This window comes from Alnus glutinosa, chromosome 8, assembly GCF_958979055.1.
Source record: "Alnus glutinosa chromosome 8, dhAlnGlut1.1, whole genome shotgun sequence".
NCBI classification, from domain to species: Eukaryota; Viridiplantae; Streptophyta; class Magnoliopsida; order Fagales; family Betulaceae; genus Alnus; species Alnus glutinosa.
In genome coordinates, this window is record NC_084893.1 from 26,466,130 (window position 1) to 26,492,391 (window position 26,262).

Consider the following 26,262-nt stretch of genomic DNA (forward strand, 5'->3'; position numbering starts at 1 on the left):
AAAGGAGACTTGACTTGACAAATTTATAAACTGATTGGATTCATTTAAGAACCCTACTCGCTTCACTTTTCTCTCTCGCCAAACAGCTTTGAGAAAGAGCGAGAGAGAGCCCCGACCTATCCGCTTTAGGGTTTCCTTCACTTACCGACCGACTCTCAATCTCGAAACCCTTTTCGGATCAGGTATTGTAATTCTTCGCGATCCGATGACATATTCCGTCTACGTTTTGGGTTTTCAATCTGTTTTATTTTGATAATTAGTTCTCCATGGAAAGAATGGGTTTTTTTTTTTTGCCAAATTTGTAGGCTTTTGATAATCATATTCGTCTTTCTTTTTCCTAGCCTTTTCATGACTGAATTTTGTGGCTTTTGTATCTAAATTTTTCAATTTTGTTTTGGTTTAATATGGCCCAGAAATTTTATTATTTACGGTATATATATAATACAAGTTTGGTAGTTTGTGACACCTTTTTGGCTGATCAATTAAATCTTTTATTTTTAACTGATTCGAGATGATTATTTGAAGTAACATTTTGGCTAATTATGCGGCTTATGATTTGATCTGATAGTTTTACACCTAGTATGTTGTTGTGCGGGATGAATACGTACAATTTAGGTAGTTTGTCACCCTTGTTGGCAGATCAAATAGATCTTTATTTTTAAACGCTTCTGGAGGATTATTTGAAGAAATTTTTGGCTAATTATGTGGCATTTGTTTTGCTCTGATGGTATTACCCTTTGGATGTTGTTTTAGGAGTTAATGTCACGCGAGCAAACCTTTATTGGTTGGTGTATCATGTTTTTAGATTTGTGTTTCTTAATCTTCATTCTTGTCTGTCAATTTTCGTGCTTATGTGGTCGTGTTTATTCCTGGTTAGTTAGTAATTAAGATGGCTAGTATTAGTAGAGCAATTTAGGGGATGATCTGTTGCGATGTTTGACAAGGATTCCTTACATGAATTTTTCCTATTGATGGGGTTAATTGGATAGAAAAGATTGTAGTTTGTGTGTGTTACTTGTAATATGGTTCTATTTTTTGGCACCCCATTCTTTTTTTAAGTGGAAGAAGGAATTTTTTAATCAAAGTATTCCCCCCTAACTAGTCATTGTAGGTGTGTTTAATGTTTGCTTTACATAGCTGGTACAGTTGATGAGAGATAAGATGTGTACATAAAATTTCTAAAGTGATCCTGTATAACCTTACAACTATGCACTTCAGTGTTTACTAAAAAAATTTGTATATTACATTTATGTACTTGCTTCTTCATCATCTGTTGTTAGTCTGATATGGTTTCACCTTGTGATCCAGGTCTGAGCATTGCAGTTATCAGGCTGTTCTTTATATTCAGCCAAGTTTCATGTCTGAACTCGACGACCAAATTCCTACTGCCTTTGGTATGTTTTTTTTCTTCTGGACTTGTTTTTGCATTTATTAATAATGTCATGATTTGCATATGACTGTCTTCGCACTTGTGTGTTATTTTCCTTCCCTGAATACCAACTTATTTGAAAAGCCATAGTACAAATTTGAATTGATAGGATAATAGATCTTTATCAGAAAATCTGGTCCTGCACGGACAGCTCGAATGGAAGCCTCGGTGGTGTTATACCTCGAGGTCTTGTGTTCGAGTCCGGAATTAAGCGATACCTGTGGTTTGCCGGTGATTGCAGGTATCCGGGTTTTACTCTATATTGGTTGGTCCAAAGAGCCATGCTTTAGAGAGGTTCCACGTCAATAGAAAATCTGTAGTAGAACTTCACTCCCATTATCATTCTTTGAAGTGATAGGTTTTTGTTGCTTCTCAATGGACTTCTCATTGGAAACCTATTGCTTCTCAGAAGAAGTGTTGAGGGTCTGCCTTTGCTCCTTGTTTCATCATTTGTCTGTTTCATGACTTTGTCCAGCAAATGGTCATCTTGCTCTTCTCCCTCGATGTCTTCTTGTCTAGGATGTGATTTTTCTCTGTTTAGAGTCAATTTGGTTACTTCCAACACTGGATCCTCTTATGTCTTCAGAATTGGACATTTACTCTATACACAAAAAATGTGATCCTTGACAAGTTGGACAAGTTAGGAGATGAGTCCATGGTGGCTGGTACCAATTATCCAATGGTAACAGAATCAGAAACTGACATGTGAAGAAATACAATGATCAAAAGAAGTTGAATGTATTTACCCTTTTTGAAGACCCCTGAAAAGCGGTGACTGGAAGATTTAATTTTTTTTGGAGTTGGGGGTTGGTAGGAGCAGTGGGAAGTGAGGTTTTACTAGTTCTGCCCCCTGTCCCTAACAGAGATGCTCTCTTCTCTGTCTTCCTTGAATGGGATTCTAACTAGTTTGTTGTTGTTATGGGGTGTGTATTACAGATCCGTTTGCCGAGGCAAATGCTGAGGACTCTGGTGCTGGGTCAAAAGAGTATGTGCACATTCGTATACAGCAGCGGAATGGTAGAAAGAGCCTGACAACTGTGCAGGGGTTGAAGAAAGAATACAGCTACAACAAGATACTTAAGGACCTTAAGAAGGAGTTTTGCTGTAATGGTACAGTTGTCCAAGACCCAGAACTAGGACAGGTGAGTTTAGACCCAGATGATGCCTCCTTTGCTTGGTTTGCCTTCTTTAAATTCAGTTATTCTTACGTGTTCTGCAAATTCTGATTTTTTTGTGTGCTGTACAGGTTATTCAACTTCAAGGTGATCAGCGGAAGAATGTCTCCACCTTCCTTGTCCAGGTTAGTTACTTGCCACATCTTATATTTCTCTGCTGGAAGAAGTTTAAAGAGTGATTGTCTCACAACTATTGGTTCTTTTGTTTTGTTTGGGTTGAATAGCTTATCCAAATCATACTTAAAACCCTTTTTTAAGTCCTCATCTATTTGTTTATGGAATGCATACTCTTTTGTTTTAACTGATGGATATTGTGAGATACATGGATACATTCTGGAAAGAAATTCATGTGTATACTGTTTCTGAACTGGGTGCAAAAGATGGCAACTGATTTAAGTTACTCACTCCATTGTTGGAGCTCAACATTAGCATGATTCAGATGTTAATCTCTTATTTCTTTTGTTGTTATTTTATGGAGAACAGGCTGCCATTGTGAAAAAAGAACATATTAAGATTCATGGTTTCTGAGCTGCGTCAAAAGAAAGCTGTGCATGGTTCATACCCCTCATAATTTGGAGCCAGACATGTTATCCGGCTTTTAGTATAATCGTGCTGTTATGTTATCGTAAGGGTCTACAGTGTTCGCTACTTCCCTGCGTTTCTGGTGTGTTGTTGTTTTCTAGCATCTGTGTTGTGTAATGTGGGATAATTATGAAGAAACACACGAGTACTTGTGTCTTGGTCCTTAATAACAATCAGTGTCTGAAATTTGGTGTGTCTGGTTATATCTTGCGTAATCTGGTCATATTGCTGTTTGTTTTCGGTCACAAGCAACATAATCATTACGATGGGTGCGGTTAGCCAAGTGATGGGGGACATGCATGATGCATGCCATGCATGATGCCTGGGTTAAGTGAATTTTTTTTTTTTTTAATGTTGACGTGGCATTTTATTTTATTTATTTTATTTTACAAAAATTATTTCTTAGGACTTAAAAAGATGGAATATCACTTGAGAAGTGTATGTTAGGTCGCTACTTTCCATGGAACTCGGTGCAACATTTTTGCTGGTTTTTCTTCTTCTGTTGGAAGAATTTACATTTCTTCCGATTCTCAACTATACCTCCATCGAGTGTTGAATTTCTTAAGTGCACTCCAATTGAGGAGTTGAGTTGCTTAAATATTAATTACATTATTAAATTTATATTTAAACTTTTGAAATAAATAGTGATTTAAGATGATATTAGAGCGAAGGTCATGAATTAGCATTTTGTCTTCGTAATTTATCTCAATTTCAATAACAAAAAGTCTACGTATTGTTTAGTTCCACACGTGAGTGCATAAACTTTTAAGATAAGTGATGATTTAACACTTAACCATGATATTTCAACTTATTGCTAGAAATTGTTTAGTGCTTACTCATGTTATTGAAGAAACTCATGGGGAATAAAGAGAAAAATGAAGGTAGATTTATGGGTGATTTGATATTAGACACCTACTTCTACCACTCCTATTTATAAGAAAACTAGTGTAGGTGAAGATAAAAATAAATATGGTAATGATTTGGATTACCTTCGAACCTGACTACAATCAATCCTATAAATAATATATGTCAATTATGAAAAAAAACAATATCATATGCTATAACAAATACTTCATCCAAAATCTGGCTTTTGCAATTCTAAATTTAAGAAAGTGAGATTGCTCAAAGCAAAACAACGAGAGTGATTTAAATCTCGAACAAAATTCACACGTGAAAATCGGCTTGCAATCGAAGAATACTCAAAAGCTTATATACACATGGTTAAGATTGTACTTAAATCATGTGAGTCACTTCAAATCATAACATACCACTACATTATGCACCCGACGTCTACAGTAACCCACTTTATCTCATAGATCGTCATCTTTGTAATCCAAACCCGTGACGTAATTTATGTTTGACTTTATACCAAATTGTACAAATTTTAAAAAGAACTCAGTCTTAAAAGCTAGCTCGTAAAAGAAAGGTTTTTAAGAGTTTATATATAAACATGATTAAATTAAATTAAAACCATATATAACACGGTTAACACCCAAGATCGTAACAGAGAGGAGGATGCAATATCTCCATGAAATTTCAGACTAGGTGTAATGTAGAGGTTGTTCTTGGGATTCCTCCATCTTTAGTGAAAAAAAAAAAGAAAAAGAAAGAGGCTATCAGTACACCCTCCCAACAAACAATGTAGGTGACATAGGGACTATCAATTCCCGGAAAGGGACTTCCTGTGCATTTCCTGATCATTAAGATAATAAAAAGGTTGATGAAATCCCTCATTTCTTGTCCTATCTACCGTTGTGTGTTCTATTCTTACTCGGATCAATGACAGACGTGCAGCCTTTACTCGTGTGTTCTAATTTCTTTTCTTTTATCTTATTAATCACAGAATATGTTGATGGAGATTTGAGAGAGAGATTTTAATGGGAGCCATTAGAATTTGATCGTCCAACTAATATTTTATTTTATTTTACTGTTTGCTTTTACCGCATGCTTCGTCTTGGGCCACTTCTTTTCAGGGACAAAAAAGATTTGTGGCATAAAGTTGACTACTTTTTGGAGAATATTGACCATCCATCATGGGACATAATGATGCTTCAACACCCACCAAAGGTGCGCATGCCATCATTGAACCCTATTTTCCTCATTTCAGGGCACTCACTTATTATTTGAATGCTGCTTTATGATGCTACAATGTTTATTTTTTTTTTTTTAAATGTATTATTTATTATGTTTGTATTAAATAATTAAATTTATTCGTCAAATTTTATTATTTAATTTTTTTCATCCAATCGACACCATGGGACGGGATGCAAAACATTCTCAATGTCGGATTAATGGTCCGTTTGGGTGTTGAATTCGAATATTATTCGAATTTATTGCGCGAATTACGAAGTTTGATTTTGTGAAAAAAAAATTAAATATAATTTATTTTTAAAAAAGGTAAAATAATATTCAAAACAAACAATAAGCATTTTGTCTTTTTAGCAAAAATAGTTAATCATTCCTCTAAAAACTCTCTACTGAATTATACTAAACAAAAATGCATTGCGGATGGTGTCACTCTACGAGTCTACATGTAGGTTGACACTATTTACCAATGTATAAATTTTTTTATTAGTTTCTCTCTTTCTCTTTCTTTTTTCAAGATTTTTCTTCTTCTTTTCATTTCTCTCTTTCTTGCCAAAGAAGAGCACACATTTGAAAAATATGGCCGTTTGAAAGAAAAAAAAAATGACCGTCGAAAAAATACAATCCTTATAAAAGAAATAAAGATAAAAATTAAATTAAATTAAATGATATAGAAAAATAATAGATAATTAGATATAGAGTGAATTTTAAAAGTAATTAATTAGCAAAAATAGATCAAGTAACTTTTAATTAGTTAGTTATTTTAGATATAAATATAACTAAGCCATTAAAGATGAGTTTATAAGGGAGTTGTAATATAAGCTGTGTTGTCCTAAGCATCTTTCTTATTGTCTAGAGAATAAGGTAGGTTTGTATTGTCTGGGAAGGTAAGTTTGTGCGGGCATAATTGGAGTAATTTTAGAAGTTTTTCATGTGTTACTCTTGTGTCCTTCCAAAAATAATGTGACTTTTAAAATTACCATTTGATCCAAATTTATCAGTGATCAATTACAAGCCTAATCGTGATTTTAAAAATCATATTATTTTTAGAGAGATACAAAAATAATACAAGAAAAACTTCTAGCATTACTCATATAACTGAGACAACATGAGAAGTATTGATCATCATGATGAGAGCAGAATACGAAGCACAAATTTGATAAAAAAAAATAAAAAAAAAAAAAAGAAAAAAGAAAAGAAAGAACGAAAGTAATAGAATATAATTATTTGGTGATGATTGGAAAATATAAAAAGGAGATGAGAAAAAGCAATCATTATGGAATTGCAAATGTAATGAGTAGATATGAAGAAATGAAACTTCTGCAAAATCTCTAAGTACGCTACAACATCATTAAGCAAAAGAAATATAGATTATTATGTTTAAGGTTTGATCAAATTCGAAGAAAGTTGGAGGGCTGAATTATAAGCTTAGTACTTCAAAGCACATCCCCTAGAAATAGTTTTCAAACTTTCTTTTGGATTAAGAATAATACAAGCAAGGGCTTTAGTACAGTAAGAAACAATAATGTCTAAAATGTCTCAAAGCCTAGGGTCTCCCAAGAAAGCATACAAAAATATTGTTGGAATTCATAATCCTCGATCGTGCACTTGATTCAGACATATTCTTAATATTCCCTTAGGATTAGGAAGGAATGTTTCTTGTGATGTGCGTGTTTAATAATTTACTGCATTCACCAAACGTACGCATTCACTTTTTTTCCAACTAACATTCTACTAGTCCTACTGTTTTCCTTTTTCTTACCTTCCGTTCTTCAGTACTGCTGGAGTCTCTCTCTCTCTCTCTCTCTCTCTCTCTCTCTCTCTCTCTCTCTAGGAATTTGGTTTCTTTTTCAGTATTTAAGCGTCTCCACTACATGCACCTGCATCTTCCCTCCCCATATATAGCTTCTTAGAACAACTTCAGGTGTCCTAAATTCTCTCTCTCTGTCTGTTGTGTTTAAATATGGCTGACTTGGATCACTCTACTTCTACTGATATCGTTTTGGACTCTGAAGGTAACCCCTACTTTCAATGTCTCAATGATGTCCTTGCATGTTTTATGTTTTTAAGGTTTTATTTTTTTTTTTTCATTAATATTCGGGCTATATATATCTATATATTTTTAACCCTTCCAACTGCATGCTATTATCCAGTCTTTTATGTCTTCAGTTTAACCCCCATTTGCTTCCTCTATCTTATATTTGTTGGAAGTTTTGCTAATTTATTATTTTTTGTAAGTTTAATTTTTTTAAATAACAGTGATTCAAGAATATGGAACCATAAATTATTATGGCAGGGGTCATGAGCCGAAAAAAATTGTTACTACTAAGGACTAGTATGCTATTCTTCTTTTTTTTTTTTTCACACGTCTTGCACTCATTGCTTTACTTTTACAGTCGAATTAGGCTTAGGCGCAAAAAAAAAAACTCTTTTCCAATTTTTTGTTTCCTTCCCCTCTCTCTCTTTCTCGGGAACCAAAAAACTGCATGCTTGTGTTTGCTGATCAAGACCTTTCTATTTTGCTGCAGAGGATCATAACAATCAAGAGTCTAAGCTTCAATTCTCAGAAGATGAGGAGACACTTATTGTGATCATGTTTAATCTTGTTGGCGAGAGGTGCACCACCCTTCTCTCTCTCTCTCTCTCTCTCTCTCTCTCTCTCTCTCTCTCTCTCTCTCTCTCTCATACATTCTAATGCTTGAGGTTTTGAAACGTACAGATGGTCTCTAATTGCTGGGAGAATCCCTGGAAGAACAGCTGAGGAGATTGAGAAATACTGGAATTCAAGATACTCCACAAGCGAATGAAAGTTTCTTATGCATGCCTAGGCCTAGCTTAGCTAACTAGTATAGTAGTATGGGTGTAATTGTACGTGTGGTGTTACCGGATCTGAATCTTTTGGTAGCTAGGGAGTTTAAGCTCTAATATATGTAAACATTATTAACTGAACTTGACCAATTGCTAGTGAGAAAAGTCTTCCTATTTCCATGCCAACCCATTTTTTAAGGTCTGCAATAATAATATGAATCTGAATGTACGTACTTTTCTTGGAGAAGAAAACAGACCCCAGACCACCCCCCTCAAAATATCCTCAAAATATTAAAAGAAAAGAAAGGAAAAAAACAGTAAAAGAAACAAAAGAAAAAGCTTTTTTCTAAACGATCTATCAAAATAACAAAGACTGACTTCCAAGCAAAACAATAGCATGCGGTAGAGGATGAGTAGGTTTGGATTTGACTTGGATTTAGTTCTAGTTAAAAGTGGACCCGTTGAGATTGGCTGATTGGGACTCATGTCTCAATTGTGCCCCTTGTGTCCTGTTATAGGACAAGTATTTTCGGATTAGAAACCTCTCAAATTATCTGCTTGAATTTTAGAGAATTCGGACCGGTAATTATGGGAGATTACTAATAAGACTCATTTGACCGGTGGGAGATTACTAATAAGACTCATTTGACCGAATAAGTGGCTAGGCAGCCCAATTTTTATTTGGTCAAGTGGGTCTCATAAGTGGTTTCTCACAATCATCTACACGAATTCTCTCAAATTTGGGCAAAAAATTTGAGAGGATTCTAATCCAATGTTTTCAATCTTAACAAATTTAGTTCCAATTGGACCGGACCCAACTCAAACTCATAATGTTTTAGCACTACAAAGATGTTGGCGCTTATTTTTGAACTCCTACAAACGAGGTTTTGAGAAAATAAAAAGTTGGCCCATAAGTCCACCGGCCAACAACAAAATTTTAAAATGAGTAATGTTACACACACTCCTACTTCTCTACATCCATTTCTTCACACCTTTAGGTGGCTTTTAAAATCACAATTGGATTAAAATCCAATAAGGATCCGTATCAAAGCCAATAATAGTTTTAAAAGCCATCTAAAAGTATGAAAAAATAAGTATAGAGAAGTGAAAGTGTGTATAGCATTACTCTTTTAGAATTATTGGCACATAGTTTTATACATTACTAGCACTTGTACACGCCGTTAAATAATCCTTTATCGACACTAAAGTCGGTCACCAATGTATAATTTAAAAAATAACGTTAAAATAGTGTCATTTTTTCTATACTCCGAAAAGTTTCAATTTATCAATGTTTTATAAATGCTATAGTGGTATTAATATGTTGTCGTTTTGTAAATGCCGCCAAGTTATTAGCGTTTTGTAAGCGCCACTAATTTTTCAGCGTTTACAAACCGCTAGAATATGGTATTAGATATTTACCAGCGTTCGATAAACGCCGGCAAATGTAATTATTGAAAACACTAATTCTATTTTTTGTATTTTATTAAAAATATTTTTGTCTACATTTAACTTTGCTATGTACATGCAGCAAAAGTACTCCAGTCATTCATTCATTAATTAGCAAAACACTATTAAAAAGAGAAATAAAAATTGCTTATTACATCCTCTCCAATCTCCATATTGTCAAGAGAATTAATGCTCCATTACAGCAACCATATGTCCAAATAGCCAAACAATACCCATCATCACTCAAAGAGCTCTTACGCGTCCTCGTTTTCAGACCCACTCTCATCTTCATTGTCGTCTTAATTAATTGTGAACACAATATTGGCTTGTCCCTGGATCAAGAATAGGTAAATGACTCATAATAGTTAGCTAGTCAAATTTAGTTATGATGAACCATTTTTTGATTTTCAGTAAAATATAATTTTTTCTTCTAGTGTGAATAGTAAGAGCATCGATCTCCCCAGATTGTGGATGGGGAGGTTTGCGTGCAGTTTTCCAGGGAAGAAATTGAGAGATCGGCGGTCCCTTTTCAGTTTGCTATGGTGATAAAGTTTCTGAAGAAACGCCCCTCTCTTGATAGGATCCGTGCTTTCATTCATGGGCGTTGGGGCCTAGTTTCTCAGCCGGTAGTCTCAGCGATGCGGAAGCCCAGAAACGTGTTCGTCCGTTTTGCTTTGGAGGAAGATTTTATCAAGGCCATGTCCCGTGAAAGCAGCGAGATTGATGGAGTTAATTACCGCAATTTTCAGTGGACGGTGGATTTTTCAGAAGAAGTTGAACCTGTGATGGCACCGGTTTGGATAAACTTGCCGGGTCTTGCTCCAAATTTCTATCAAGAATCTTACCTGCGGAATATTACAGCTCCAGTTGGAAGTCTCATTCGGAGAGACAATGCTACCAAATGTGCGACACGCACTGATGGGGCTAGGGTCTGTGTTCTAATGGATATTTCCAAACCACCAGTGCAGCATGTGTGGATTGGGATGCCTCGCCAACCTTCCAGTGTGCGGCAGGAAATCAACTATGAAACCCTTCCAGCCTTCTGCACCAAATGTAATACACAAGGGAATAATCTTGGTACTTGCAAGCTGTTGGCGAAGGAATTAGGGAAAAAGAAGGAATCGGGTCTTGCTTGGAAACCGCAGAAACCCAAAGAAACAGAGAACGAGATCGTCTTGGAGGGAAATAGTCCCTCTGGTTCGGGGGAACCTGTGGGAGATGCTTTGACTTTCAAGGAAAATAATTTTGAGGCACAAAATGCTGGGGTGAATAAGGAAGCTGCTGTCATGAAAAATGACATAACAGAATCGTATGGAGGGGAGGAAGAGCCGACTAGAAGTGAAGAAGGGCAATCCAAGGAACTCTTGGAGACAAGGGAAAAAAATGATAAAATTTCAAATGAGATGAGGAGAGTTGAATTGACCATAGAGGAAGCTGATTTGGAGATTAATACTAACATGGTTAGCATGATAAAACCGGTGGAGATCAGTGGGGCTTCTGACAAATCTGGAGGGGCTGGTCTGCTGAATGATGTAAAGGAGCGTGAGACTACATCTATAAATGGCTCTCTAGATGGTGTTATATTGGAGAAACTAGATGATAATGTTGAGGAATTGGCCAACAAAAATCTGGGGTGGAGGAGTGTTGAAAAAGTTACCAAACCGGTGATGAGGAGATCAGGGTCTGTTTCAGATTCCGAGGGAGTAAGTGTGTTACCGCACTTTGCGAAAGAAAAAGATGGTGTTTCGGATACTGAAAGTTTGAAACCAAAACTGAGGTCTAGGATGAAGCTACGCAGTTCTTCACAGGCTCCAAGCAGGCCTGAACGGATTGATCAATGTTAGACAACCTGCTGTTTTGGAATTGTCGAGGTCTCGGCTCCTCGAAGACTAGATTACGTACTATGCTTAAAGTGTTAAAGCCGAAGATTTTAATTATTGCGGAGCCTTTTCGTCAGGATTGTAAACTTGCACGTTGGCAAGGTATGTTGAATTTTGATGCATCTTATGCTAATGGTGATTCAGGCGGTAAATTGTGGATATTTTGGAAAGAGGAGGTTCAAGTGAATATTCTTCAGGAGTCAAATCAGCAGGTTACTTTTATAATTAATTCTTCATTACTCATTTCTGCTGTCTATGCCAAATGTAATTACATGGAGAGAAGGCAGCTCTGGGATTGTCTTCTGTCTTTTGGAGTTTTGCAGATGCCTTGGATCCTCATAGGCGATTTTAATACTATCCGTCATGATGGGGAGCGAAGAGGAGGATGTCCGCGTCTGCCAAGGGCAATGGAAGAATTTTCCTCTTTTATTCAAAATGGTGGGCTGATTGACGTGCCTTTTTCTGGAAACAAACTGTCTTGGTGTAATGGGCGTGGAGGTTTGTCTCGTAGTTGGGCTCGTTTGGATAGGGCTTTGTGTAATACAAGGCTTTTGGATAGATGGTCGACGGTTTCTTTGAATTATTTACCTCGTAAATCGTCAGATCATGCGCCTATATCGCTTCGGTTGGAGAGCCCGAATAAAAGGTATGGTCCTAGCATTTTTAGATTCCAACAGATGTGGACGTTGCATGAAGGTTTTGGGGAGTTTGTTCATAATCTATGGAAGGAGGAAGTGGAGGGAGCTGGTTTGTGGAAACTTGCTTATAAACTGAAAAAAAGTTAAAAATGCTCTTAGAAGTTGGAATCGTGAGGTTTTTGGTTGGACTACGATGCACTTAAAATGTCTGGAGGAAAAAGTTGAGCAAAAGGAATATCAATTGCAAGAGGCTTATTCACAAGAAGTGGAAGCGGATATGCTCGAGGCTCAAGCGGAATTAAGTACTTGGATGAAATGAGAGGAAACCAGAATTGCTCAAAAAATTAAAAATACGTGGATAGGGCATGGGGAGGTTAATGCTTCTTTTTTTGCAGCTTTGCAGACTAGGAAGAGGAATATTATTAACTCGATGAAACTCCCTGATGGTAGAATGCTATCTATGCCGAAAGAGATTCATAATGAAGCGGTAGTTCACTTTGCTGAGTTTTTGAGTCGCAGGGTTTCGGAGTCGGTGCTTAGTTTATCAGATATAATCCAAGAAGAGGTGAGGGAAGCGGAAAATTTGAATTTATGTCGGAGCCCAACAAAGCAAGAAATTCAAGATGCTTTGTTTGATATCCCGATTACTAGCAGCCCGGGCCCAGATGGTTTTACTTCTGGTTTTTTTCAACATTGTTGGGATTTTGTTCAGACAGACTTGGTAGAGGCAGTCAAGGACTTTTTTGCAGGTACTGCTTTTCCGAGGTATTACACCGCTTCCTTTATTGTTTTAATTCCGAAAGTGCCGGACCCAAGTTCCTTTGATAAATTTAGGCCTATTAGCCTATGCTCGGTTGTGTATAAAATATGTTCTAAGCTGATTGTGAATCGATTATCTGCTGTTTTGTGTCGCTTGGTTTCTGAAGAGCAAGGAGCCTTTCTGCCTGGCAAAAGTATTTTTGAGAACATAAGCCTTACTCAGGAACTGGTACAAGACATTAATAAACCAATTCGGGGGGGGTAACATTATGATGAAAATTGATATTGCCAAGGCTTACGATACAATAGATTGGGCTTTTTTAATGCAAGTGCTGAATGCGTTTGGGTTTTCCTTGGGGTTTTGTAAGTTGATCTCCAACTGCGTTTCTTCTTCTTGATTCTCTGTGGTGATGAATGGCACTTCCAAACGTTTTTTTAAGGCTGGTAGGGGTCTTCGCCAGGGGGACCCTTTATCCCCTTATTTATTTATTTTGGTGGAGGAGGTGTTTTCTAGATTATTGCGGAAGAAAGTTCAGGATGGGACTATTGGACACTATTTACAGCCTAGAAAAGGCCCTTTAATATCCCATCTGCTTTATGCGGACGATATGGTCATCTTTTCGACTGGTAGAAAGAAAGATGTGAGGAGCATCTTAGAAGTTCTTGATATCTATGCCCAGTGGTCTGGTCAAGTAGTCAACGCCTCGAAATCTTCTATTTTTTTTTCTAACCGTATTCCAGATGCTAGGCGTCATGAGCTGATTCGGATTTCTGGTTTTTCGTTGGGGATTTTCCCGACGCGTTATTTGGGGGTTCCTATTTTCCCTGGTAAGGTTAAAGCTTGGTATTTTGATGATTTGTTAGTTAAAATTTCTAAAAAGATTGAGGGTTGGAAGATGAGATACCTTTCTGCTGGTGCCAGATTACTTCTGATTAAGCACGTTCTTTCAAGTTTGCCGGTGCATTTATTATCAGTCTTACCTGTTCCCAAGCAAATTTTTGGGAAGATCAACCGTCTTTTTAGCACGTTTTTCTGGGGTGCGTCTGATGGAAAGCCAAAGAGGAAATGGGTGAGTTGGGATTCGGTTTGTAGGCCCGTGGATGAAGGCGGTGTGGGGATCAGAAATATTATGGATGTTTACAGCTCTCTTCAATCCAAATTTGCCTGGAAATTCCTCTCGGAGGATTCCTTATGGTCTCGTTTCTTTAAAGCAAAATACGTGAAAAACCACCATATTTCCCTTGTGGATTCCTCTAAAGGCTCTAGATTTTGGAAAATGCTTATTAATTCCGTTCCCCTGGTTATTGACAAGTCCGTTTGGCGTGTCAAGGATGGGAACCTATCATTTTGGCGGGACAAGTGGATGGATTCGGGTCCTTTATGTCAGAAGATTCAGATATCTGATTTGCCGTTATTGAAAATAAAAGATTGCATGGTTGAACATAGTTGGGATGTGGACTTGGTTGTTCAGCTAGTGGGTCAAGAGGTTGCTGATGATATTTTTTCTCAGGTTGATGGAACTAAACCAGGAATGGATCGGTTAATTTGGCTTGGCAATAGGGATGGGAGATTTTCAACAAAAAGTGTTTGGGACTGGCTTCGTGTTTCGGTTTCAAAGCACCAATGGACGAACTGGATCTGGCACTCTGCTCTACCAAAAAAAATTTCAGTTATTATGTGGAAGGCAATGACTAATAGCTTGAGTGTGGACGACCGGATAAGGCGTATTGGTGTCTCTATAGCCTCAAAATGTGAATGTTGTCCACAGGGTGCCGTTGAGGACTTGGATCATGTGCTTTATAGTGGCAAGATTGCGGCTAACCTTTGGAAAATGTGCTCTAGCTTCCTGGGTATACCTTATGTGGCTACTAGGTCTTGGTTAAGTACTGTTGAAGCTTGGTTTCGTAGATCCAAAAAATCTACAAAGGTTGGTAATTTGATTGGGTTGATTCCTTGTATCATTACTTGGAATTTATGGATATGGAGATGTTCGGCCCGTATGGAGGGACAAAAAGATTGCTTTAATGTTTTGTGGCGGAAGGTTAAATACTGGATTCATTGGGTTGGTTTGAGGCTCAGGGATACAGGTAATCTGCATCATCGTGATCAAGCAATTCTTAAAGAATTAAATCTGCCCACTGTTTCTCCTGCGAAAAGTAAATTCACTGCCGTTGCTTGGGCGAAGCCAGAGCTGGGTTGGTTCAAATTAAATACGGATGGCAGTAGTTTGGAGAATCCGGGGATATCAGGTGCAGGGGGTCTGATTAGAAACCATAAAGGTAATTTAGTCTTTGCTTTTTCGGAATATATTGGTATTGGTACTAATAATAAAGCAGAATTATTGGGGGTCCTTATTGGTTTGCGAAAATGTAAGGCGATGGGTTTACATAATATTGTTGTTGAACTGGACTCATCTTTGCTTGTGAATTGGCTCGAGAAAGGTAGTTGTCGGGTTTGGTATTTGGAGGATTTTTGGGAGGAAATAGTTATTCTTCTCAGTGGCCTGAATTCTCGGTTTAACCATGTGCTTAGAGAGGGTAACCAAGCTGCGGACTGGCTCAGTAAACGTGGTAGTGCAGGGATTACGCAAGATTATACTTCGAATAATATTCCCAAGGAGCTCAAAGGTATTTTACGGGTCGATAAATGTGGTCTACCTTGCTTAAGAATAAAGTGAGTTGGGTTTTTTATTTTGGTTTTCATGGGATGTTTTTCTTTGTAAATCCTGTGATTTTTGGATGTTATCATGGTATTCCTCCGCCAAAAGTGAGGCTTTTATCTAATAAATTTGGGCCGGGATCACTATTGGACATGTGATCCCGTCTTTTCTTAAAAAAAAAAAAAAAAAAAAAAAAAGCATCGATCTCCAACAATAATAGCTAAAGTAGATATTAAAAAAGTATAATTATCTACTTTAGTTACTGTTTTTTTTATAATCTCTCCAACAGGTTTTCTATTCTACTCTTTATTTTCTTTAAATATTATTTTGTGTGGAAGAGAGTGTGAAAGAAAGAGTGAGAGAGAGTGTGTGTGAAAAAAGAAAATGAAGAGAGAAAAAACAATAAAAAACTGTTTGTAGTGTGAATAGTGAATAGGCTCTTCTGCTTATTTACTATTCACACTAGAAAGAAAAATTATATTCTGCCTATTCTGCTGATGCTCTAAATATATAGACCATTCTGTCTATTCACTATTCACACTACAAAGAATTTTTTATTTTTATTTTATTTTTTCTCAATTTCCTTCTTTCACTCTCCATCTCTCTCCCTCTCTTTCACACCCTTTCCCATATAAAATATTAAAGAATAAATAGAAAGCAGAATAAAGAATCTGTTGGAATGTGTATAATAAAGTGAGTAGTTAAAATAAAATTTATACTTTTTCAGTAGATATTTTAGCTATTTCTACTAAAGATGCTCAATGGATATGTCAATTTAATAAACTAAATTGAGTAAAAATTGAAAAGAATAATAATAACAAGAATAAGAAAATAACTTGTAGTGGGCTACCCCGGCCGGCGGCCATACTGCCTGATTAAGCAATGGTGTAGTTAGCAATGGGCAAATCTCTGTAATACCCGCACTGCCCCGCAAAGCCTAAAAACCGCACCCATAGTGCGAGCCACGGGACCTTATTTGGGCCCCCCGCACTGAGCGATGCGGGTTTCAAGGGGGGGGGGGGGGGGGGGGGGGGGCTTGAAAATTCTCGAGTCCCCTCCTCGCTCCGCAATTTTATTTTATTTTTTTAAAAAAAAAAAAACACTAAAAACGATAAAAACTTCACTTTCTTAGTTTTTTTCTTACTTTCCTTCCAACCTAACCCTAAGTTTCCTAACTCCCTAAGCAGCAGAGCGCCGCATGGCTTGCACCCCACTCGCATCATCGGCCCTCACGCCCTCACCTAGTCACCTGCTGCCTGCTAGTCTTTCTCTTTGAAGGTTGAAGCACAGCGCGGCAGCGCCTCCCCGCACGCATGGACACATCCGCAGCAAAGGAAGGAAAAGGCCACTGCAACCCTCACCTAATTGCCTAATCGGTACATTTTCCGTTTCAATTTTTGGTTTTTTTCTTCTGTTCGACGATGCCTAGCCTGTATATACGTTGATTTTGGTTTAATTTTTTTTTTTCCCCTGTGCCGTTGTTTCAATGATAAGGAGGTCGGTCTTTGTTTGGAATATATCTCTTGGGACTGGCATTTGTCTCCGTTTGGGGAAAGATTATCGCAACCCACTTGGGCTATAATTTTGTTTTTCAAAGTCCCTCCAGGTTTTTTGCTTCCCACTAGAGGCTCATCATTCCTATGCCTTTCTGGTACTTTTTAGTACTTCTTTTCGTTACCTTTTTTATTTGTGGTAAAATTTGAAGCATGAGCTACATGATCGAGTACGCTGATGATGATGATCGATCAGTAAAGATTTGGGTTTGGGGGGAAAAGTTGTGGAAGTGTTTTTTGGGAGTTTATTATCAGAACTGTGCTTCTGGGTAATTTGAATTTAGGGTTCTTTTGAGTGGACTTTTGGTTTTGTTTTGTGGGCTTTGACACGATTCATGTATTTTTTGAACAATTTATTTAACCCAACTTGTCCCAGTGGTATTTTTTTAAAAAAAAAAAAAACTGCGAGGATTCCCGTATACCAGCGAATTCCCGTCCCGTTCATCCTCGCCCCATCCCTACCTGCCCCGCATGGGTGCAGATGGTTTTTCATGGGGTGCAAGTTCCCCTTGCGGGGCGGGGTCAAAAAAACCCCATCCCCGCTCTCTCTCCCCCATGCTCAGCCTTAAGTGTAGTCCATAACATGCTTTTACCCAAAGCTTAATGATCCAAGCTCACGCTGTGTGAATTTATTAACGGCCTTAATTTATAGACCCCATCTGCCGGCCGGCCTATCTAAATAAAGTCCATCATGGTTGGCTACGATACATTAATACCAGCCTCGCTAGTTGCTAGGATGAAACAAGTTTGGGTTTGAGCACCCAAATTAAAAGAGAAAAGATTAATTAAACAAAGGCCTACCTCTCATCTTTAACAATTATTGTTATACTCTAGCCTTTTCAAATATATCATTAAATTTTTTTTTTAACAAAATATGAATGGAATTGAACGAGAATTTGACAGAAAAAAAAAAAAAAAATAAAAATAGCATTTTTCATCCAAGATTTCTTTTGAAGCAAATTAAGCCCTTATTTGCCAAACTTATCACCTAATAATATCATGTGGCGGAGCAAAAAATTCATATAGTAAAACTAAAATATAACGACAAGATTTTTTTTATTATTATTTTTTTTTAATTGTCTTTATATAATATGTAGACTAGTATGAAACAAATTAAAACAAGAAATGCTAATCAGCCCAGTTTGAAAATATTCTCTCTTTTTTTTTAGTACCCTTTTTTTTTTTTTCAATACATCAGCCCCCTACGCCATTAGCCATCACTTCAAGAACTCAATAATTTTATTTATTTATTTATTTATTTTAAAAAAAAGGTCATGGCCCCTCGCGTCCCCATATGACTCCGCGCTTTGCTACGTACTAATAAGGATGGATACGAAAAAGTTTCACATACCCCTTAAATTAATAAATAATGTTCAATGTCTTCTTAAACTTAAAAATTTGCTATGATGTGATTTTGATCTTTCAGCCACTATATTTTTTATATTTTAACGAACAAAACAAAAATGATCAAAATATATCTTTACAATATTTATTTATTTTTTAAAAAAAGGGCCATGGCCCCTCATGTCTCCATATGACTCCGCGCTCTGCTACGTACTAATAAGGATGGATACGAAAAAGTTTCACACTCCTTAAATTAATAAACAATGTTCAATGTCTTCCAAAACTTTAAAAATTTGCTATGATGTGATTTTGATCTTTCAGTCACTCTATTTGTTATATTTTAACGAACAAAACAAAAATGATCAAAATATTTCTTTACAATATATATTTTTTTTAAAAAAAAGGTGAAAAAAAAAAAAACAGCCCACAGACGCCGGCTGTGGGTAGTCCTATTTTTTGTTTTTATTAATTTTTTAACTAAGAACATAATTGTATTTTTAAAATTAAATGTTACGGGAGTAAAAATAAATATTTTACATGTTAGACGCTAAAAAGTAAGGAATAATCGAAAGGATTTAAAAATTACTTAATAATTTAGGGATAAATGAAGCGGTTTCCCTAAATGCTAAGAAAAAAAAAAATTAATGGATCGGTTTGCAAGCATACGTTAAGGCTTGGGCTTCTCCCATTATATGTTTTTTTTTTTTTTTTTTTTTTTTTAAAAAAAAAAAAAAATGACCTTCACATGCTTTGAATATATATAAATGACCTTCACATGAGTCACATGACAATCAATCAATCGGGCAACATGCCAAATGGACTGCTCTGGTCAGAAAGATTCCATGCAACTATATATATTTTGCCTCGCCCTTTTTAATTATTATAAGATTTTAAGAACTTTATTAGAGTAGAGTTATCTAAGAGTTATATGATCTTTTAACCCTAAAAATGATATTTGGATGGTAGCTCATTTAATTAGCTTTTTAGTGATTTTTTTTTTTTTTTTTTTGGGCTAGTCTAAGATTGTTAACTTTTAATGGGATTCATTTACTCATTTATCTTCTTTAAATTATTAGTAAAAATAGAGATAGGTTATTTCATGATTAAAATTTTATTTTATAAATTTTAAATTTTAACCGTATGTGTATGTGTATGTGTGTATATATATATATATATATATATATATATATATATATATATATATATATATATATATATATATATATATATATATATATATGATGTCACATGTGGTTAATAAAGTTGCACGGATAATAATAATGATAAAAAAAAAAAAAGTTGCGGCAAAAGAAAATGATCAAAATCGATGAATGAATGATTTTTGTTTTAGGACAAATTAAGAGAATTGGAACATGGGTTGGGTTGCTATGCCGCTATGTGATGTGAGTTGAATGCAAAATCTTACATCCGACTCACACACATCACACGTTGACAAAGATTAGAAAATTAAAGCAACTCGGCCAGAACATCCAAAATGATGTTCTGGGTTATAATAATCACGGTAGGCTAAAAAAATGGACTCTCGTAGATATAGTTTTGTCCTCGGATATTAAGTGGAAATCAGAGACAAAACAATGATAGGAGAAGATAAAGAACATTAAAATAAAAATAATAATAACAAAAAATAAAATAATAAAATTCTCGTGATCGAAAACGGGATGCCATATAGAAAACTCATAATAAAATAAATAGAAAAAGAGACAGGGATTAAGGTGGTTGGACTTATGATCTACATCCAAAGTATCATATTATCCTCGATCAACCTATATATTAATTAATTAGAAAAAAAAAAAAAACCTATATATATTAATTACCTTGTAAATGAAAAAAGAACTTTTCCGATAATCCTTTAGTTTCTCACGATAAGATGAGAATTTGGAGTCATAACAAATATCAAAGGAATATGTTTGTGCCAAATTCTATTCCACAACTTATGTCCCTTTCAATTCTTTTAGTGTTTGTTTTTTTATATCCCCATTTCCAACCTCCACCAAAAAGTACATTCAATATTTTTATATTTTGATAATCACCCTAATCAAGCCTAATTAAGGTTGAGACTAAGCGGATATGCGTTGTATAATTATATTTAGTGCGATTGAATTCTCTATCTAAGCGCACCAGCAACAGCTCTTTAAATTATTATTTTTTTTCTTTAAATGTAAAAAAAACTTAAAAAAAATGCCACATGTAACATACTCTCTTGATGTTCCATAAAATAAAAGTTAACCTTAGGGTAAAACTTTTGCTTTCCTTGCCATTATTTTTATCAAAAAAGGCTTTCTCTTTCATTTATTTCTTCTATTTTTTCCTTAACATTTATTTGAAAGAATATTTAAATAATTTTTTAAGAGAATATTTAAATAGTACATGAAAAGAATAAAGTGAATTTATCATAGAGTTTATTTAAATAGAGAAGTATAAAGCAACTATTTTTTTAAAAAAAAAATAAAATAAAAATAAAATTAAGAGAAGTTTTTATTAGTGTTTTAAGGTATTAGTGATTTATTGATACAACATATTAACTAAATGCTTTTGCTACTTAAGGCCGGGACGTTAGAGTTATATCTCTTAAAGTAACGTTTTATGTAAAATAATTGTACACACTTTGTATAATAAAATTGATGTGGAAATGATTTTCACAATAATTATACACATTTTTTTTTGTTCACTTTCACAAAAAAATAAAAATTCACATCAACTTTATTATACAAAATATATACAATTATTGTAAAAAATAAAAAATAAATAAATTACCCTAGTTCTTTAACCTTGTTTTTGGTCAAGTAAATGACCCTCTCTCTTCTCTTGAGGGCTCGCTTACTTTTCTACAGAGAGAAAGCTAGATTTGGTGTCTTTGTGCCGGGGGAGGGAGGCTTTTCGTCTCCCTCCTCCCGGATCTGTCCCCCCTAGCTTTAGGCAAGGGTGGTTTTTGCCCTCCCTGGTGTGAACCAGTGGAGGCTAGTTGCTTCCCAGCCTCTTGGGCTGTGGATTTTGTTCCCCCTGGCTTTGGCCGGTGGTGGCTGTGGTTTCTCCTAGCTTTTGAGCTATGGAGCTTTTTCCTGTTTTTTCCTTCTGTTGTTTTTCTTGGTTTCTGGCAGAAACTACATCTGCTGTGGGTAGAAGGAAGTGTCATCTGGTGAGTTTTTTCTAGTGAAGGTTATGGCTGGCTGTGTAATATTTGCGATTTTCTTTAGAGCTAGATCTGTGGCTTTCAGCTAGATTTCTCTCATCACGCGCTCTTCCGTGGTGGTCGTCGGCTTCTTCCGGTCGGGTAGTGTTCAGCCATGGCCGTGGTGGTGCCCCCTGCTCGGCGCGTGGTCAGCACGCGCCTGGGTGCTTTTCTTCTGTTTCTTGCGCGTGAGGGCCACTGCCTGTCGTGTGCGGTGGTGGCTGGTGTCAACCGGTGGTTATGGTTGTCGTCCGCTGCTGGAGGGCGTCTGATGATGGCGCGTGCTTTGCAGGCGCCGGCTCTGAAGACGTCATTTTCTGATCTGCTATTTTTGTGGTTTTCTGGCAGTTTTGTTGTTTTTTTTCTGTATATTCTTATCTTTCACAGCTTACCTTTGTAATAAACTTTATATTACTTAGACATTTTAGGTGGCATGAATGCTAGACCAGGTTCTCTTATTTTAGTTGAGTTGTGCTTGAGTGTTAAAAGATGACTCATTTGTATGTTCATGTAATTTTAGTTTTGTTGCTTAGGTAGCTGCTTCAAACTAAGTTTTTTTCTAGCTTAGTGGTTAGAGATTCTTTATCTTTGGCCACTACCTTGAGCCTACGGGCTTGTGTTTCTAGCTTTGGGGCTGGGTGTTTTGCCTTCGGGCTGTTGTATTTGCCTTTAAGCTGTTGTATTTACCTTTGAGCTTTTATTAATGAAAGTTCTAGTCCCGTTCAAAAAAAAAGTAAATGACTAAAAGCAGCTTGTCCATAACAGGATTAAGGCCGTGACGCAGGCAAGAAGATTTTGAGAATCGCCAAGTGGAACAAATGATTGGGATGTACAATTTCAGGATGTCCTTTGATTACGAAGTGGGAATATAATATATATATATATATATATATATATATATATATATATATATATATTGGTTTGTCATTTACGTGGATGGGAAAAATCATGCTGTAGAGCTTTCAAAAAGAAAAATAAATAAATAAATAAAATAAAGGAAAGAAAAGAAAGAGATCTACTGCTTTTCAACTTTTGTCTGTTTTTTATCCAACTCTTTTTCTTTTTTAATTTTATTATTGGATTTGTAGAAGCTATATATGCCTACACGTGAATTATACATATTTAATTATAAATTTGAAAAAAAAAATTATTTTTTCTCATAGTTATTTTCTCATTCTCACACTTTTTAAAATTATTATTGGATATGTGAAATTTATGTATATTCCAAACATAATCTCACAGATCTAATGATAATTTTAAAAAGTTAAAAAAACGTGAAAAGAATCATGTGAAGATGTATAACACATCTCTAATCAATTCATTCTAAATATAATGATAATTTTAAAAATTACATCAATTTAAAAAAGATAAAAAAAAAAAAAAAAACGGATAAAAAATATATCTATTGCATTACTCAGAAAAAAAAATATTATTCAAATTAGATATGATCTTTTGCCACCTTAAGGCACAACTTTTGACCACCTTATCCATGTGGCAAAGTGGTCCCCTAGCTAACATTTTTTTTTTTTTTTTAAATAAAAGTAAAAGTTACTACATGGACAAAAGTCATTAGGAGTTATGTCTTGGGGTTAGGGGTGGGCAAGGGGCGGGGTGAGGCGATTTTCTGCCCTTTTTGCCCCCGCCCCGTAGCCCTACGGGTTGTATTTTTTGAACCAGTGAACTGCATATTTTAGGGGAAAATCGTGCGGTGCGGGTACATGCAGGGAGGGTATGTGTGAGGCCGGGGGTGCAGGTTTGACAAGGGGCGTGGCGAGTCTTTTTGAAGCTCTGAAAATTTCCAACAAAATCATATACGAAGATATCAAACAATGAAATAAAAACCATATTTCCAACAGAGAAAACAAAGTGAAAATACCCAATTTCGATGCCTTAGAACGAGAGTCGACATCTGGGATTCTGTGAAAGCATGAAGCTCTAATTCTCTGTCATTGAGGGCTCTACTTCTAGAAAATCCTCCGGACAGTGTTGAAGAGGATGAATAGCAGCACACCACCTCCGAAGCTTTTGTTTAAGTGGAGGGAAGGACATGTTAGTATGACAATTTGTGAGTGTTTTGTGAGAGGAGGCTGTGAAGAGAGGAGAGGAGAAAAATGAAGAGAAGAGGGAAGGGGCCGTGGGGGTGCTGCAGTGCTAGGAAGAAAAGAAATGGAAAAGTGAAGAGGGGGGGGGGGGGGGGGGGGGGGGGGGGGCGCTCCTACGGTGCTAGGTTAAGTAAGGGGGTAGGGTTTTTTTTTTACTTGTTCTTTTATTATGTATGGCGGGGCGGGACGTGTCCCTGGTTTTTTTTAAAACCAGGACCCCCAACCCTCCTCTCCCCTCTCCTCCTTGCCCCGCCCTATGCGGATCTCTCATATTTGAATCGATACTCGCAATAAAAACCGAAAAATCAATGTTCTACGGGGCAAGGCGGGGTAGGGTTGCGGGTACGGGGTAGGTTTTGCGGATTCTACCTACTCCTACTTAGGTGACAATATATGATATCTCTTTTAAAATAGAAATATTGAAATACTTGGGAAATTGGAGCCGTGTATTAACTTCATTTAATTGCTGAAGCTTTTCCAACCCAGTGAAATTAAAATAAATGCACGAAGACAAAACTTTACCTAATTAGTTGCCAATCCTTTTCATTACGACTTGGCAATCAAATTACACTCACAACTCACAAGATTCGAACTAAAGGGATATCTTCAAACAAATCCCCCTTTCAGCCTTTCCCTTTGCGCAAGAAACGACGAAAGGTCACGAAAAGTTGCCACAAGCTCACATTAAAGATGGCAACCCCACTTGAAAAAGACAACAAAAGTGCAGACATTACTAAAAGGTCGATTGAAAGTGTAATTACGAAGATCAAGTTACTTTACAAAATTGTTCATCCTTAAATTACCTAACTTAGGTTTTATTTATTTATTTATTAAAAGGCTTGAAAAGTTTTTGCTTATTAAAAATGTGGCACATTATCGAATCTGATAAAAATAATTTTCCTATCAAAAGTTTTTTTTTTTTGTATGAATAAAATCATTATAAACCAAACACAAGCTTACAACACTCCAGTAAACACCGAAAACAAAGTGCCCAACAAAAAACAACTAAAACTCAAAACAACAACCCGAACAAAACCCCAAAAACAAAAGGCATAAGCTCCGGCAAGAATCCAACTAGCTACGCAGAGCTAGACTGGAACCAAACACCTTACAGAAACGCAATACAGCATTAAGAAAGACATCCAGACTCAGCCCATACAAAAATACATATAATGTCTTTTTCGGGAGCTAGAGGAAATGGATCTCAAGTACATCAATTAGTAGGTATGAGAGGATTAATGTCGGATCCTGAAAAGTAATGGAATTTGGCTATCAATCTCGATTTAACCTCCCATCTGATCGTAGATAGAATCCCATCTTCAGTCTTGGGGTCCGGCCATGAAGCAAAGCATTTCTATTCAACTACAGATTATAAACTGCAGCAACAAAGCAAAGTTTCCTAGCAGTAGATTGTAACTGCTTACCTTTCATGCTCACCATACTCCATTGAACAATTGAATCTCAAGAGATCGGGGGATCAATCATCCGACAATCTGTCATAAGAGACCCCCAGATTCGTCTACTAAAGCTACAATCAAAGAATAAATGATTAAGGTTTTCTTTTTAATTTTGCAAAGACGTTTATTCTTCATAAAATTAATTCACAACGGTAACATTCTACATTTTTAATAAGTAGTATTTTTCAAACGTTTTGATGGCTAAAAACAACTAAAATTATGTAATTTGGGAATTTAGAGTTTTTTTGAAATGGTATAGAATCTTAATTTGTAAGGACGATTAGAGTTTTTCTTGTATCCTCACAAATGTTATGTAATTTTTGAAATTATTATTGGATCAAAGTTTAATAATGATCGTCATAAAATTAATGATAATTTTAAAAGCCATGTAACATTTGAGAGAATACAAAAATACTCCCTAGTCCTCCTTAAAATATTATTCCGATCGAAAATAGCATTAGAGTATTTGACTGAGTATAATATGTTAATATTTATATATTATTTTTTAAAAAATTAAATAATGTAATTAACTTTAAATCTGAGAAATACTAATAATTTCACATGAAAGAAAAAGATCCTTTTTTGTCCGGTGGATTGAGGTCGCTAATAAATGAACAGTTTAAATTAAGCCATGTCAGCCTTCAAAGCACGTACGGTCTTTACTCTCGCTATGGAGTCCTTCATGGGTGCCACTTTTAGTTGGAAAATGATAAATTTACAACACCACCACAATAATTATGGATCAAGATCTCCTCAAATTCTTTGCCCGAATTTGATACAATTCGGGCAGGTTGTTGTGAGTAAGCATTTATCAGATTCACCTGACCGGATAAACAGTTAGGCAGCCCAACTTTTATTTGGTCAGGTGGGTCTCATAAATGCTCACTCACAACTACCTGCCCGAATTCTATCAAATTCGAGCAAAGAATTTGAGGGGATCTTAATAATATTCCTTCATATGGGGTGGGGTCAGTGTATGGAGCCCATCTTATATGAGGAGGTGTTGTGCAATTATTGTACTGGTGAAATGTAGAAATCAAACCCCCTTTTAGCTAAGCTGAAAAGCATTCTAGGCCCTTCGTATCCTATCCTCTTCCCACGTGTCCTCCTTTCACGCTCCGGATATTTTCAACCTCCTCCTCAATAAATACACT

The 26,262-nt window shown here is 36.1% G+C and overlaps 3 protein-coding genes across 3 annotated transcripts; all 3 read left to right on the forward strand.

Moving 5' to 3' along the window:
* Positions 1-3,389, forward strand: LOC133875355 (protein translation factor SUI1 homolog). Its single transcript, XM_062313466.1, has 5 exons — positions 1-182; positions 1,309-1,394; positions 2,366-2,571; positions 2,676-2,729; positions 3,088-3,389. The coding sequence occupies exons 2-5, from the start codon at positions 1,358-1,360 to the stop codon at positions 3,130-3,132; spliced, it is 342 nt and encodes a 113-aa protein (XP_062169450.1). The 5' UTR covers positions 1-182; positions 1,309-1,357; the 3' UTR covers positions 3,133-3,389.
* Positions 3,390-7,098: 3,709 nt separating this feature from the next.
* LOC133876361 (MYB-like transcription factor ETC1) lies at positions 7,099-8,265 on the forward strand. The gene is made up of 3 exons (XM_062314629.1): positions 7,099-7,286; positions 7,800-7,887; positions 7,991-8,265. The coding sequence occupies exons 1-3, from the start codon at positions 7,235-7,237 to the stop codon at positions 8,076-8,078; spliced, it is 228 nt and encodes a 75-aa protein (XP_062170613.1). The 5' UTR covers positions 7,099-7,234; the 3' UTR covers positions 8,079-8,265.
* A 3,163-nt stretch (positions 8,266-11,428) lies between these two features.
* LOC133876309 (uncharacterized) lies at positions 11,429-15,480 on the forward strand. The gene is made up of 3 exons (XM_062314585.1): positions 11,429-12,152; positions 12,439-13,031; positions 13,243-15,480. The coding sequence occupies exons 1-3, from the start codon at positions 11,429-11,431 to the stop codon at positions 15,478-15,480; spliced, it is 3,555 nt and encodes a 1,184-aa protein (XP_062170569.1).
* Positions 15,481-26,262: the final 10,782 nt, after the last annotated feature.

Bases quoted from the DNA above. Each gene is read 5' to 3' on its own strand.
- LOC133875355 (XM_062313466.1), top strand. From the start codon at position 1,358: ATGTCTGAACTCGACGACCAAATTCCTACTGCCTTTG. The intron at 1,395-2,365 runs GTATGTTTTTTT...TGTGTATTACAG, and splicing joins CCAAATTCCTACTGCCTTTG to ATCCGTTTGCCGAGGCAAAT. The intron at 2,572-2,675 runs GTGAGTTTAGAC...TGTGCTGTACAG, and splicing joins AAGACCCAGAACTAGGACAG to GTTATTCAACTTCAAGGTGA.
- LOC133876361 (XM_062314629.1), top strand. From the start codon at position 7,235: ATGGCTGACTTGGATCACTCTACTTCTACTGATATCGTTTTGGACTCT. The intron at 7,287-7,799 runs GTAACCCCTACT...ATTTTGCTGCAG, and splicing joins TATCGTTTTGGACTCTGAAG to AGGATCATAACAATCAAGAG. The intron at 7,888-7,990 runs GTGCACCACCCT...TGAAACGTACAG, and splicing joins TTTAATCTTGTTGGCGAGAG to ATGGTCTCTAATTGCTGGGA.
- LOC133876309 (XM_062314585.1), top strand. From the start codon at position 11,429: ATGCTTAAAGTGTTAAAGCCGAAGATTTTAATTATTGCGGAGCCTTTT. The intron at 12,153-12,438 runs GTTTGTGGAAAC...CTTTTTTTGCAG, and splicing joins GGAGGAAGTGGAGGGAGCTG to CTTTGCAGACTAGGAAGAGG. The intron at 13,032-13,242 runs GTACAAGACATT...CGTTTTTTTAAG, and splicing joins TAAGCCTTACTCAGGAACTG to GCTGGTAGGGGTCTTCGCCA.